This window comes from Physeter macrocephalus, chromosome 5 (genome assembly GCF_002837175.3).
Source record: "Physeter macrocephalus isolate SW-GA chromosome 5, ASM283717v5, whole genome shotgun sequence".
Lineage (NCBI taxonomy): Eukaryota > Metazoa > Chordata > Mammalia > Artiodactyla > Physeteridae > Physeter > Physeter macrocephalus.
The window spans coordinates 100,085,092-100,100,663 of NC_041218.1; the positions used below are offsets into that span (position 1 = coordinate 100,085,092).

At 54.1% G+C, this 15,572-nt stretch overlaps 1 protein-coding gene across 1 annotated transcript in view; it reads right to left on the reverse strand.

The window, feature by feature from the left end:
* Positions 1–11,132: 11,132 nt before the first annotated feature.
* MYO1G (myosin IG) overlaps positions 11,133–15,572 on the reverse strand; it is a 24,019-nt gene continuing 19,579 nt past the window's right edge. The window contains exons 19-22 of the mRNA XM_007118907.4: positions 12,964–13,068; positions 12,638–12,751; positions 11,525–11,679; positions 11,133–11,449 (exon numbers count right to left, since the gene is read on the reverse strand). Of these exons, the coding sequence (XP_007118969.1) occupies positions 11,293–11,449; positions 11,525–11,679; positions 12,638–12,751; positions 12,964–13,068 (531 nt within the window). The 3' untranslated portion in view covers positions 11,133–11,292. The remainder of the gene's footprint in view (positions 11,450–11,524; positions 11,680–12,637; positions 12,752–12,963; positions 13,069–15,572) is intronic.

A 15,572-nucleotide genomic window follows, 5' to 3' on the forward strand; every position in this document is an offset into this window, starting at 1 on the left:
CAGGCTCCGGACGCGCAGGCTCAGCGGCCATGGCTCACGGGCCCAGCCGCTCCGCGGCACGTGGGATCTTCCCGGACCGGGGCACGAACCCGTGTCCCCCGCATCGGCAGGCGGACTCTCAACCTCCGCGCCACCAGGGAAGCCCTCATCTCCTCTTCTTATAAGGACACAGGTATTGTTGAATTAGGGTCCACCTATATGACCTCCTTTTACCTTAATCACCACTTTGGAGACCCTATCTCCAAATACTGTTATGTTCTGAGGTGCTGGGGGTTAGGGCATCAACATGGGGGTTTGGGGGTCAGGGTTCAGCTTAGCAGCAGCTGTAACTCTGGGAGCTCAGTGCAGTTCTGAGCCCATGCCCCCTGGGGCAGGGACTCCACTGGCTGCAGAAGCCACACAGCAGCCTCCCACTAACCTGGAGCTTCTGCCATTGGCTTTCACAGGCGCAGTGGTGGGTAGGAGCCTCCCCGGCCTACATCTGTCCTAACTCACCTCTGATTTGACCAGCCAGCAGCCTCCCAAGCTCCCACGCAGGGTCACGGCTCCTTCTCCCACCTGGGAAGGCTCATCAAGGGTGAAACCCGCCCCTGGGGTTTTGGGGATGAGAAACGAGCCTCACCAAAGAGATTTTCAACCAGGTTCCTCCGAAAAGCCAGGGCTGCACCTGTAGGAGTCTTGGAGCCAACAGGCTGCAGGCAGCCTTGAGCATGACTGCGTGGGGCTCACAGCAGCAACTTTGGGACGTGCCAGTGGGAGGGGGGTGGCCTTCCCTTCAGCACACCTCCCCCAGCCTTGGCCGCGTTGCGGAGGAGACTTGGACCAGAGATGCCCCAACGAGAGCCCCTCTGGGGCTGAACCTCCAGAGTTCCCTACTCACGAGAGCCCCAGTTCTCCGTGTCCTCACCCAGCATGGCCTGCCCCTTGGTCTCCAGCCCACCTCTGTCCTGGAGCCGCCGTAATTGGGTTTATCCCCTACAGTCCGGCCGGTGTCTGTCCTCCATGTACTGCTGACCTGTGGCAGGAGTCTGCTCTTCATCTTGACATTGTTGCGCCAAAGCACGATGTTTGACACAGAGCAGTTTCTTAATAAATGTTTGCTGAAGGAATGACTGAATGCGAGAAGTTAGTAGCCAAGTAGCCTTCAGAGCGCACAATTCTTCATGAAGGAGAGGGTCATTGAGAGGGAGAAAAGGACAAGTTGCCAGGGCCACCTTTTTGGGTTAGGAAGACAACGGTCACTGGCCTGGGACCCACCAGCTGAGCTGTAGGCTGCCTGCTGTAGCCAGGACTTAAATGAAACACTACTCTAAAATGTGCAGGTGAACTAAAACCAGCAGGAACGGCTAATAGGAGAAAATAAAATCAGGATTGGAAAAGACCTCTGTGTGTGGTTCATCTGCACCCTCACAATGGTTGCCAGAGTTCATCTATGAACACTGATAAGACTTGAAGGCAGCACAGAACATGAACAATTTTATTTCATTGAATTCAGGCGTGGTGGGTGACTTTTCCTGTTATTTAAAATGTCCATAGTTCTTTCCCAATATGTCTACTCTGCAAATACTAATAATAGAAAGATCCTTTGCAGAGGGCAAGACTGGAGAAGCTAGCTTGACAGCAGCTCCTCAGAGGGAGGTTCAGGGTGGCCTCTGCTCAGTCCAGCGATATTCTGCTAAAGAAGTAAGCGGGGCCTTGGCTCCTTCCCTGTGTGCAGACAGAGCAGAGCAAACTCAGAAAGATAAGAGCCTGCACACAAAAGAAACAATAAACCAGTTGGCCTTCGTTAAAGTTAAGAACTTCTGTGCACCAAAGGATACTGTCAAGAGAATGAAAAGACAACTCACAGAATGGGAGAAAATATTTGCAAATCATGTCATCAATAAGGGATGACTATCCAGAAAATATAAAGAACTAACATTCAACAACAAAAACCTCAAGCCAACCCAATTTAAAAATATGCAAAGAGTTCCCTGGCGGTCCAGTGGTTAGGATTCAGCGCTTTCAGTGCCGTGGCCCGGGTTCAATCCCTGGTGGGGGAACTAAGATCCCACAAGCTGCACAGTGCGGCCAAAAATAAAAAATAACTAAATAAATAATAAAAATGCTCAAAGGACTTGAAGAATAGATGTTTCTCCAAAGAAAAAAATATATATAAATGGCCAATAAGCACATGAAAAGATGCTCAAAATCACTAATCATTAGGGAAATGCAAAACAAAGCCACAAAGAGACACCACTTCACACTCATTAGGATGGTTATTACAAAAAAAAAGGAAGGAAAATACAAAAAATAAGTGTTGGCAAGATGTGGAGAAATTGGAACCCTGTTCTTTGATGGTGGGAATGTAAAATGGTGCAGCCTTTAAACAATCTGGTAGTTCCTCAAAAAACTAAACCATAGAGTTACCATATGGCCCAACAATTCCACTTCTAGGTATATCCCCAAAAGAATTGAACGCAAGGTCATGCAGAGATATTTGCATACCTATGTTCATCGCATCATTATTCACAATAGCCAAGAGGTAGAACCAACCCAAGTGTCCATCGACAGACGAATGGATAAACAAAATGTGGTACACACACACAATGGGATATTATTCAGCCTTAAAAAATAAAGGAAATTTTGCCGTATTCTACAACGTGGATGAAATGTGAAGATATTATGCTGAGTGAAATAAGCCAGTTACGAGTATAAGTAAGGACAAATACTGAGTGTTTCCACTGACATGGGGTCCCTAGAGAAGTCAAACTCATAGAGATGAAAAGTAGTATGGTGGGTGCCAGGGGCTGGGGGATGAGGGATGGGGAATCGGTGTTTAATGGGTAGAGTCTCAGTTTGGTAAGATGAAAAAGTTCTAGAGATGAATGGTGGTGATGGCTGCACAACAACGTGAGTGTATTTAATGCCACTGAACTGTGTACTTAAAAATGGTCAAAATGGTAAATTGTATGTTATTTGTATTTTACTATAGTTAAAAATATTTTATAAAAAGAGGAAAAAGAAAGAGAGATAAGAGCCCATGAGCTGTGCTGGTGAGACCACGTGTATGTGTTGGTTGGACAGAGCCCCGAGGCCACATTTTCAGTGGTTTACTGACAGGTTAACCCTTGAAGGAGCTTGATGAGGCTGGAGAAGGGCCTAGAACTTTGAAGGAACTAGGTTAGGAGTTTTGGCCCAAATTTGGAGCTGGGCAGGGGTGGGAGGGTGGAGAGGATGACCGGCAAGGTAGTCCCAGACATGGAAGGACAAACAGAAAGGGGCTTCTGTGTTGGGTGAGGTGTGCATTAGCCCAAGAAAGGCTGATTTCAGCTCAGTAGGAAGGAAGACTTCTCACAATCTTGAGCTCTGAGTCATGAGAGAGTTGCTTTGTGGCACAATGACCCTCCTGATGTAGTCTAAATAGGACCCGGTGACCAGCCGAAAGTCCCACCCCTCCAGAGAGTAACCCCCTGCCAACCACGAACACCTCTGCGGGGCCTGCCAGACGAGACGCACCTCCAGTCCCTGCAGGGCTCTTGTTCAGCAGTGCTGGGGTTCCCTTAGTGATCCCAGGGCCCCGGCACCTCTCAGAGGCTGAACTACAGCCAAGCAGCTGTTTTCACCAGGCCCTGTGTTTGTTTTTTTCTGACATCAACCAATTCTCCGACACCAGGTGGGTGTCAAAGGATTCAATTCATTTCTCACATTAACCTCCCGAGTGAGCACAGACCCCACAGGTGGAGGGCTCAGTCCCACAAGGCTACCCACACCCTGAAAGCAGTTGCTGCAGGCTGTCCACACTTCTGCCCAGCTGACTACAAATTCAGGGGCTCCTACAACCCTTCCTTTCATGTTCCACACATTGCTAGAATGGCTCACAGAACTAGGAAAGCACTGTACTTGCAGTTGTAAAGGAAATACATGAACAGCCGTATGAAGAAGAACACAAGGGAGGTTTGGATCCTCTGGGTGGGGTAGCAGAGTGCACCACCCTCCCAGCACGTGGGAGTGTTCTCCAACCCGGAAGGCTGCACCTCACTGTCCAAGAGCACTATGGACATTTCATTACGTGGGCCTCAGTGACGAAGTCACTGCCACAGACTGAACTCCAGCTCCAGCCCCCGTGCCCCCGGGTGGGAGCTGATAGTTCCAGGTCTTTCTGGTGACTAGCCCCCCATCCTGAGGCGAAGTGAATAACCATAGACGCTCCCAACACTCAGGCAATTCCAAGGCTCTTAGGAGGTCCATGCTGGGACAGAAAGTATACACCAAATACATATTTTTACTATGTTACACCATGGGTTCAGATCCACTGAGAGCACCTGGTGGAAAATGGATGAGGCAGGCCGGCGGTCTCGGGGGGGTGGCTCATCTCCCTTCCTGTCTCCCCAGGGTCTGCAGGCAGACAGATCCCCATTTCCCTCAGTTGAGAAATGAGGGCATTCACTTTAAGGTTAGTTGTGAAGATCAGATGAGGTGTGTGTCAGAGTGCTTTAGAAAGGTGAAAACTAGTGTCTGAGTCTGCCTTCGGGGCATTTCTGCACTTGTGCTCAAATACTGAGATTGGGCTTAACAGCAGATGTGGAAATCATTCATTCATTCCATCAGTGCCTTTGGTGAGAATCATTCATTCATTCCACCCGTGCCTTTGGTGAGAATCATTCATTCATTCCACCAGTGCCTTTGGTGAGAATCATTCATTCATTCCACCAGTGCCTTTGGTGAGAATCATTCATTCATCCCATTTGGCCTCCCACTGAGCATGGCCTTCTGTTAGGTTATGAATACCTGCCCACCACCTGCTGAGTGTCGCCTTCTGGAAGGGTCCTCAACTTTAAGAAGGGGAGTTCAGAGGGGGCAGACCACCTCCAGATATCTGGGAGTTTTTCTTCGGGTGGAGATGCCACCAGGGTGTTTGCATAAGAGCTCCCCAGCCCGGGCCAGAGCTGCACTGTAGAATCCAGTGAGGGTTGAGCAGAAAGGCGAGAAACCGGGCAGCCGGCAGAGCGCCCGCGCCCCCTGGTGGCCGCCGGCTGCACCTCGCTCCTTCCCGGACAGGATCTGAGGCCCGGCAACCTAGGGCTCTGGGTTCCCTGGTGCATTCACTGGTTGCTCTTGAATGGCTTGAGAGTGCCTGCGGGCCTCCAGAACTCTTGGGCTGTGCTGTGTGCCACCAGCCACAGGGCTCTGAGCACTTGCAGCGGGGCGAGTCCAAAGCGAGGTGTGCAGCCAGTGGCAAACACACCCTGGGTGTCAGACAGTACCCCCAAAAGTAAAATGTGATGTTGATCATTTTATATTGGATGCCTGTTGAAATAATAATATTTTCAATAAATCGTGTTAAATAAATTATGATTAAAATGTATTGTGGCTGTTAGAAAGCTTAAAATTCCATATGTGGGGTGATTCCCATTTCTTTAGGTTGGATAATGCCATCCTAGACACTTGGTTCCCAGGCTTTGGGATTTCATAGGTGAGCAAAAGCCCCCCCCACCGCCCCGCCCCAGGTCTGACTACCAGTTTGATACTTTGCTAAGTGACGGTGTTTTAAAAAGTACTACCACCGCCATTCCCGTGAGGATGGGCGCTCTGTTACCAGAGAGGCAGGATGCCACGGTCAGAGTAGAGAGCCCGCTGAACTGCCCACTCATGGCCCATTGATTCGTTTTCTCACTGAGTGGGGAGAGCTCTGTCAGGCCCAGAGTGCAGGGCGGCTCTCCGAGGGGCCTCTCTTGTGAATGTGCACACGGTCTTGCCCTCTCCCTTCTCGGCGTCCACCCCTTCTGCAGCCCGATACCTGCAGGAGCCCTGCAAGGCGCGCGGACCCGGGAAAGGTGAGGAGGCAGGGGACTGCCCAGCCTTGGTCTGTGGGTGTCACGTGGTCCTTAGAGCCACGACCACTGTGCGAAGCTGAGTGAGCTCCGGGCAGCTGCAATCAATCCCCAGAAGAAAGGGCAGGCTCAGTCCCTAGACCTGGCCCTTGGAATCCCATCACTGTCCCCTGATCCCTGCTGCCCACCCTGCTCTGCTCAGCGACGGAGAGAAGTATGCTAGGGAAGGCCGCATTCTAGGCCCACATCCATAGGCTCACTGGCGTAGTTCCTTGTCAAGGGTGTGATTTGGGCTCAAAATATTTTTTTTCTTACTGCAACATAAAATACGTTCAGAGCATAAACTTCAGAAGATAGACTTGACTAAAAGGAGATAAAGACACACAATGACATCATACAAAAGATAGCACCGTTGGCAGTAAGATCTCTCCTGTCCTGCCCCCTCTAATACACACCCATATATTTTTCAAAACTGTAATTAGGGACTTCCCTGGTGTCACAGTGGTTAAGAATCCGCCTGCCACTGCAGGGGACACGGGTTCGAGCCCTGGTCTGGGAAGATCCCACATCTGCGCAGCAACTAAGCCCGTGTGTCACAACTACTGAGCCCATGTGCCACAACTACTGAAGCCCGCATGCCTAGAGCCTGTGCTCCACAACAAGAGAAGCCACTGCAGTGAGAAGCCTGCACACAACAACGAAGAGTGGCCCCTGGCCGCAACTAGAGAAAGTCCGCACGCAGCAACAAAGACCCAACGCAGCCAAAAATAAATAAAATTTTAAAATAAAACAAAAATAAAAATTAAAAAATCAGCAATCATATAAGGTACAATTTTTTTTAAAAAAAAAAAACAGGAAAAAGGGACTTCCCTGGCAGTTCACTGGTTAAGACTCCACGCTTCCATTGCAGGTGGCACGGGTTCAATCCCTGGTCGGGGAACTAAGATCCCACATGCTGGAACTAAGATCCCACATGCTGCACGGTACGTCCAAAAAAAAGGGCAAAATACTTGAATAAACATTTCTCCAAAGAAGAGACACGAATGGCCAATGAGCACATGAAAAGTTGCCCAATATCATCAGTCATCAGGGAAATGCAAATCAAAACCTCAATGAGATACCACTTCACACTCTTTATGATGGCTATTTAAAAAAAAAAGAAATAAACAAACAAACAAAAAACCCAGAAAATAACAAAAGGTTGGCAAGGATGAGGAGAAATTGGAACCCTTATACACTGGTGGTGGGAATGTAAACTGGTCCAGCCACTTTGGAACCATCTGGTGGTTCCTCAAGAAAGTTAAACTTAGAGTTACCATTTGACCCAGCAATTCCACTCCTAGGTATAAACGAAGAGAATCGAAAACTTAAATCCATGCAAAAACTTGTGCACAAATGTTCACAGCACCATTATTCGTAATAGTCCACCAAGGGCTTCCCTGGTGGCGCAGTGGTTGAGAATCTGCCTGCTAATGCAGGGGACACGGGTTCGAGCCCTGGTCTGGGAGGGTCCCACATGCCGCGGAGCAACTAGGCCCGTAAGCCACAACTACTGAGCCTGCGCGTCTGGAGCCTGTGCTCCGCAACAAGAGATGCCGCGATAGTGAGAGACCCGGGCACCGCGATGAAGAGTGGCCCCTGCTTGCCACAGCTAGAGAAAGCCCTCGCACAGAAACGAAGACCCAACACAGCCAAAAGTAAAATAAAATAAATAAATTAAAGAAATGCATTTCCATTAAAAAAAAATAGTCCACCAAATGTCCATCAACTGATTAATGGATAAACAAAATGTGGTATATGCAAACAATAGAATATTATTTGTCTGTAAAAGAATGAAGTACTGACATGTGCTACAATATGGTTGAACTCTGAAGACATTATGCTAAGTGAAAGAAGCCAGACGAATGAGATCACACATTGTGTGATGCCATTTATGCCAGGGGTCCCCAGGCTGCGGACCGCCAGTGGTCCGCGGCCTGTTAGGAACCGGGCTGCACAGCAGCAGGTGAGGCGCGGGCTAGCGAGTGAAGCTTCATCCGACGCTCCCCGTCACTCCCCATCATTTGCATTACCGTCTGAACCATTCCCCCCACCCCTGTCCATGGAAAAATTGTCTTCCATGAAACCGGTCTCTGGTGCCAAAAAGGTTGGGGACTGCTGCTTTATGTGAACTGTCGGAATCGGCAAATCCATAGACACAGAAAGTAGGTTAGTGGTTGCCAGAGGCTGGGGAGAGGGGAATGGGCGTGACTGCTAGTGGGTGCCAGCTTCTCTTTGGGGCGATGGAAAGTTCTAATATTAGATAATGGTGCTGGCTGGTTGCACAACCTTGTTAATGTACGAAAAACTACCAAATTGCCCATGTTAAAATGGTGAATTTTGGGGACTTCCCTGGTGGCGCGGTGGTTAAGACTCCGCGCTCCCAATGCAGGAGGCCTGGGTTCGATCCTTGGTCGGGGAACTAGATCTCATATGCCACAACTAAGGAGCCCACCTGCCACAACTAAGACACAGTGCTACCAACTAAATAGTGTTTAAAAAAATATGTTACTTTCTTCTTAAAAAAAAAGTGGTGAACTTTGTGTTGTGTGAATTATACCTCAATAAAAAGTGGCAGGAGTGTACGCAAGGATAATTGAAAGAATTAAGTCTACGCATTTTTTGAGGGGAGACCAGTATAACTTTACATTTTAAAAAAAAGGTAAAAAGGCCACCTTTAGGGTTCTGTTTCCTCATCTGCTAAATGGAGACGGCCTTTCCTGCTCCTGTGGTTCTGGAGGGACCAGACATGCTGAGGGAGCCACCGACTGAGCCACACATGGAATTTTCATGTCCCTGCATCTGGGTAAGGCTCACCCCGGCATGCTAGACATCTTCCCTGGGGCCTCATGTAGACCTCGAAACAACTTTAGGAGAATGTTCTAGCAGACTTGTTCTGTTGATAGGAAGCTGAGAGGAGGGCCCACGTCTGGGTTCCCCGATTCTAACAGGAAGAGCTGGACTTTTTGTTTTTGCTTTTTTTTTTTTTAGAAATAGACCCCACATATACAGTCAATTGATTTTTTAAAACTAATTAATTAATTAATTAGTTTTTGGCCGTGTTGGGTCTTCGTTGCTGCGCGCGGGCTTTTCTCTGGTTGTGGCAAACGGGGGCTACTCTCCGTTGCGGTGCACGGGCTTCTCATTGCAGTGGCTTCTCTTGTTGTGGAGCACGGGCTCTAGGCGCGCGGGCTTCAGTAGTTGTGGCACATGGGCTCAGTAGCTGCGGCGTGCGGGCTCTAGAGCGCAGGCTCAGTAGTTGTGGTGCACAGGCTTAGTTGCTCCGCGGCATGTGGGATCTTCCCGGACCAGGGCTCGAACCCGTGTCCCCTGCGTTGGCAGGCGGATTCTTAACCACTGCGCCACCAGGGAAGTCCAGAAGAGCTGGACTTGAACCCAGTCTGTGGAGCTTTGGGGTGGGTGCTCCAAACCCTCACCTCAGCTTCATTGTAGGGAACGGCCACAGTCTGACATGCCCAGACCTGGCAGGTTTGTTTTGTGGGTACATGGCCCTTCTGGGGGGAGTGTGTACTTTTGGCATGGAAACTCTCTCTATGTGAACACTTCCCATCCTCAGTGGGGAACCTCAGCAGGTCAAAACACAAGACTGCAAAAGCGGCCCCTTCTGTGGAAGGCGGCCCTCCTGAGAGAAAAACCCTTGACAAACCTTCTTTAGACCCAAGCCTGTTTGCTTTCGTTTTCTCACTGATGGGAGTTTTCTCTGCCAAGCTGCCACTCAGCAAACACCTCCTGTCGTTGGTCAGTGAGTGTCCACCAGGGCCAGCCCCGCACTGGAGCCAGCAGCTGCGGTGGTGAGCAGAGCAGCATCCATCAAGGCTGCCATGACTGGCGGTGAGGACTGACGCAAACAAACAATGACTGAAACCAATGAAATGTTTGCAGGTGACCTGCGTGCTTCAAGAGAGAAGTACTGTGTGTCTTACTAGCTCGGGACAAGGTGCTCCGCAGAAGGGGGCCATGAGGGTGGGGTGGGAGGGGAATTCAAGGAATAAAGAGCATGTAGGAGAGGACCTGAGGAAGGAGGCTCAAGCAGGTGAAGAGGGGCAACAGGGACACTCCTCCCAGAGGTAGAAGCATGTGCAAAGGTCCTGAGGGTGGAAGGGGCTGGGGTCCTGTCACCTGAAAGTGCTCTGAGCTTGTGTGTGGGGATGATTCTGGAAGGCCAGCAGGCCCATCTGATTAGGATGTTGCCGTCTTCCTAAGTGCAGTGAGAGGGGGTGTTAAGCCGGGTGGCATTCTCCACGGACAACTGGTAGCCACAGGGAATTAGACCGCAGCAGGTTAGGATTTGAGAGAAGGCGCAAGTCCAGGGTGGGAAGTGTGTTGATCCCACGGTTACTCAGGGGTGGAGCCAGCTTGCCTCGGCAGGGGCCCCAAATAATGGATGGAGGTGAAGGGAGGCAGCAGGGTTACTGGTGTGAGCATCAGGGACAGGAACACCGGGAGGAAGGGCTTGTCCCAAAGCCACCAGAGTCACCAGAGCCGGGGAGAGATGCCAGAGTAGGCCATTTGGGGGCTTTGGGGGCCTCAAGGCTGGGCTTAGTCAAGCTGCTCTTCCAGGGCAGGAGCAGCCAGACACAGACCTGCATGGCGGGAGGTGACACCCCCGCCCCCCAGGAGAGGAGAGGTGACAGTGACAAGGGGAAGCCTCAGTAAGTTCTCAGCCCTTCCATGACACACCCAAAGGCCAAGGCAAACAGACACTGACCTCTCTCCACACCAACAGGGCACAATCAAACAAGGATGCCCCCAAACTTAGGATGCCCCAGGAAGAGGAAGAGAGCAGCTGTGGGGGCAGAGAAGCCACCTGCTGAGAGAGGAGAGGAGAGGGCCTGGGGCTGGAGGGGACCGGGGCCGGGGCAGGGGCTGGGGAGAGGCTCTGCTAGCCTGAGCGGGGGCGGGTGGGCTCACGCTGGCCTTCCTTGGGTTGGCTTCCTGGAGAAACCCCAGGCACAGGGATGGGCTCCCAGAGTCTGGGGGGTCCTGGCTACCGGTGTCCCAGAGGTAGGGTTCCCAGGCCGTGGGACGCCCATACCCAACACCAACACAGACAGCAGCTGGGACAGTGTGTGCTCTGCCCAAGCCCCGTCCCAAGACGGCCCTGGGACCCCCAAGCTTCCCCAATGGCCCCATAGGAACAATGGAGTCCTACTGGAGGGGAGGAGAGAGAAAGAGACCAAGGCTCTGGGGACATTCGGAAACCCAACAGGGGCAGCCTTGGATGCAGGGGTCAGCAGAGGACACTGCGGTGACATTTGCCAAATCGGCAGTGGCTGGAGACTGTCCACCCCCGGACACAAGCCTACGCCCATCACAGCCTCAGCGTCCTTTATTGCACAGCGAGACTGCGATCTTTCTCCGGTGTGGGCGCCGGTGGAGATCCCCTCGGCCAGGCCCCGGTGCGGGCGGGTAGGCTGGCTCAGCAGCCCGGCCACAGGAGGGTGAAGGCACCGCGGCTGCAGCGGAAATCCGGCTCTGGCTGCTCCGGCTTGGCCTCCACGGAGACCAGGCGCCGAGCCCCGCGCTGGGTCAGCGGGATGCAGTCGGAGACACGGACCTCCAGGGCCCGGCCCTCCCTGAAGGAGGGAGGTTAGGGTCAGGACGGTCAGGGCTCTGCAGCCCCGCAGCCGCCCCCGCGCCCCGAGACTCACCCCTGGCAGTGCGCGGCCAGCACGCCCACCAGCTCCCCGACGCGGTTGTCCAGCGGCGGCCGGGAGCGGTGCAGACACACCACCAGGTCGTCGTAGCCCCGCGCGTGCAGCACCACCAGCTGGTCCTGCCCGCTGGTCACGCTCAGCCCGGTCACCTGAAGGGGGCGGGGTCTCAGGGTCAGGGGCGCGACAGGCCCCCCTCCCCAAACCTGCACCTCCGCCCCGCAGCCCAGGAGCACAGGCCCGCCCGCACGCATCTTCCCCTCCCCCACACCCCGCCCGCTCCCTCGGCCTCTCCCGCGCTCCCCTCCTCTCCCCCAGGCCCCACAGCCCTGCTGTCCCCTCTAGGTCCCCTTCCTCCCTCTCTGGTCCTGCCCATAAAGGGGAGGGTTGGGCAGGGCGCACCGCACACGAGGGCTTTTTGCCCTAATGGAATGTTCTAGATCTGCACAGTCTAACGTGGCACCAATGACTGCTCACCTGTGGCTCTCCAGCACCTGAATGTGCTGGTGCCACTGAGGAGCTGAACTTTTACTTTTCTTTCCTTTTCATTGCATTTAAATAGCCACACGGGTCGTGGCCACCATACCAGATGGTCCTCCACCCTGACAGTTACAGGGATCCCCAGCCTCAATCCCTGCCCTGGGCTGCCCCTTGGCCTGTGGGAATATGAGCTGCGATTCCAGGGAGCAAGTGGGTCAGAGAACTGGACAGAGGGGTGAAAGGGGGGGACAGGGTCCCACGGGTGGCAGCCACACACTGCAGCCAGGTCCACGCGGTCCAGTGGCGGAGAGCCCCGGGCAGGCACTGGCACAGATGTGGGGAAGAGGGGCCATTTGGCATTTCGTTCTGCCAAAGAGTGGAGCAGGAGGGGGGCGAGGAGGCCGAGGATGGGGCTCTGGGCCCTACACCCGTGGGGCAACCGGAAGCCTCTGCAGGCTGTTCAGCAGGGGCGCGTGGGGTGGGGGAGGAGTTGCCGTCCTGAGCTGATGCTGAGCTCTAGAAAGCTCCGGCCATCCCAGGTGGGCATGAGGGGAGGGGCCCGGCAGTGCCCAGCAGGACACTGGGCCAGCTGGGGCCCCACGGATGCGCCCACCCCCGCACAGGGCTCACCACGTCCAGGGGCACGGCCCGCATCACCCGGTACTGCCGGCCTGGCTCCAGCTTGTAGAGGTGCCGGTCTGTAAGCAGCAGCGCCCGGTCCCGGCTTTTGTTGAAGCGATTCACCTGTGGGACAGGTGCTCTCAGGGTCACTTGCCTGTCCCAGGGGGCTCCCCAGCAGGTGTGGCCGGTGGCCTCCCCCCCGCACCCCGAGGCCACTCTCTCACTGACTGGGCTGGAGCTGACTGCTTTTGAAGTTTCAGGATCAGCTGTGAAACCTCTAAGCTAGGCCTGGGCCGGGGCTGCCACGGGCCTGCAGCCCTGCACCCACTGCTCACCTTTCGGACATGGCTGGAAAAGAGCACGGCCCCGAAGCCGTCCTTTTCCCGAAGCGTCTTCAGTCGCTGAGCAAACAGGCCTGAGGCTGTGGGGTTGTCTGTGGCCTGAGGACAGACGGGGGCTGCTTGGGATGGGGTCTTGGGACCGTGCTTGACTGACAGCAACGCTCAGGGAATTGGCACAGTTATCCTTGACCTCAGAGAACCTCGTCAGGCCATGCGCCAGCCTCCTGGTGGGTCCACCTGCCACGCTGGCTTCCCTGACGGCCCACCGCACAGACCCCCTGCGGCCCTGAGGTTCTAGGCACACATGTCTGTGCCCTCCACACCCACCCCCTAGCCCAGCTCCCCACGCCAGGCCTGGGCAGACTGAGAGATGGCAGGGGCTGGTGGGACCTCGCTTGTCCAGGCCAAGCCACCCACCTGGGCAAACCTCGCGCCCCTGAAGCTTCATCCCCTGCAGGATGGGGCCAGGGGGTGGCTCACAGCACCCGTGTGGGCCAAGGGGGGCTATGGCATGGAGTCAGGGGGCTGTGCCTAAAAGGGGGGTCTGTGCCGGAGAATGGGGGGGCTGACCTGAAAACACAGGAAGGCAAGGGGGAGTAGGGCCGAGGGGGAGGTGCTGAGTAAAGCCCAGGCTAGCTGGTTCTGGGTGAAAACCCTTGAACTTCAGAGGCCAGGGGCAGGAACAGAGGGGTACAGCCCACAGGACAGCCAGGCCAGGGAGAGGGCAGCTGAGGCGGACATGGGCAAGGTTTCAGCCTTGAGCCCCTCCTTGGCACCCAGACCCCGCAGCCCTGACACTTACGGAGGACAAGTAGTCCCGGGCCCAGGCCCGCCGGCAGCCCCAGTCCTGTCGCAGCTCCTGCAGGGCCGCCATGGCGGCCACCTTGGCCTTGATCTGAGCCATGTCTGAAGGGGGGATGTTCTTCACCAGCTGCCGGGCCCGCCACCTGGAGAGGGCCAGGTAGTCAGAGAGACCCCTGTGCAGGCCTCACCCTTCTCTACTCCTGGTTCTGCCCCTTTTCCTGAGAACACACGTTAGTGCCTTTTCATGTCCCTTCCCCCACAGCATAAGGCCAAGCTCCTCAGCCAGGCACTAGCCACCCTCTGTGTCCCAGCCTACCTGGTCTCAGTGGAAGGTGGCCTCTCCTGCTCTGAGCACGCTGGTTGCCCTTCACACCTCTCCTAAAGAACTCCTACTCAGCCTTCAAAGCCCTGCTCAGTTGCAGAGTTTCCCCCACTTCTAGCTCTGACCCACCACCCTCCCTGCAAGCCTCTAGCAAGGAGATGGAGGCCTGCATCCCCTCCAGATGTCCAGAATGGTGCCGGGGACATTAGGAATCTTCCACCGGCTGTGGGGTGTGGGCAGCCACCTGATGTGCACAGCCCCCTGTTTTCCTGCTTATCCAATGGGACCACCTGTCTCCTGGCTAGCACCAAGGGGTTCAGATGGCCCGGTCCGGGTGTGCAGTGGGCTCTAGCTGAGTGGAAAAGAGGGAGGGGCGGTGGCAGAGGGCGAGTACCTGCAGAAGAGCGCCTGGCAGATGTCCTGGAAAGGCTGCAGCACAGCAGGGGGCGGCGGCCACACAAGGTCACGGCCGTAGAGCGGGGGCTGCCGTGCAGCCTGGAATTGCCGCTGCATCTCTGCCAGGTGAGCGCGCACCTTGTGCCTCCGGAACCAGCGCATGATGGTGTAGATGGCCCTCAGTCGCCGGCAGTGCCGCCTGGCCAGCGTGCCCCGCCATGCCTGGGGGGCCAGTGGGAGGCGGTGCTCCGTTAGGCCCTGCCAGGCCCCGCCTCCCTCACCTTAGGAGGCCCCAAAATGGAGGGGCACCCCGAGAATGTAACCATCAAAACCCAGACTGAAGATCCTACAAGGCAAGCGGCCCAGCGAACCCACAGATTAAAAGAGACTTAAGCAACGTATAGACCCTGAGTTGAACAGACTGAGGACACGACTGTGGACATGTGGTTATTGACTGGACAGGACAGCAGCAAGTCAGTGTGAACTTTCTAAATCCTGTTTCTGTGATGGTATTAGGTCATGTTCTTAAAAAAAAAACCCTGTGCGTTACAGGAGATAACAGAGGTAACAATGAAATGCAGTGTGTCGTCCTTAGTTGGATTCTGGGTTTTTAAAACATGTAATAGGGGACTTCCCTGGTGGCGCAGGGGTTAAGAATCCGCCTGCCAATGCAGGGGACATGGGTTCGATCCCTGGGTCAAGAAGGTCCACATTCTGCGGAGCAACTAAGCCCGCGTGCCACACCTACTGAAGCCCGCGCTCCTAGAGCCCCGTGCTCCGCAACAAGAGAAGCCACAGTGGTGAGAAGCCCGCACACCGCAACGAAGAGTAGCCCCCGTTTGCTGCAACTAGAGAAAGCCCGTGTGCAGCAGGAAAGACCCGACGCAGGCAAAAAAAAAAAAAGAGAAAAATGACTGCTCTACCATACCATTAAAAAAAAAAAAAAAAAGATGTAATGGGTCATAGCGGAACCCTTTCAGAAATTTAAACATGGCCTACATATTAGACATTCAGATGTGTAGAATATATTTGATCAGTGTTAGGTTTCTTTTTTTTTTTTTTGGCCATGCCCTGCAGCATG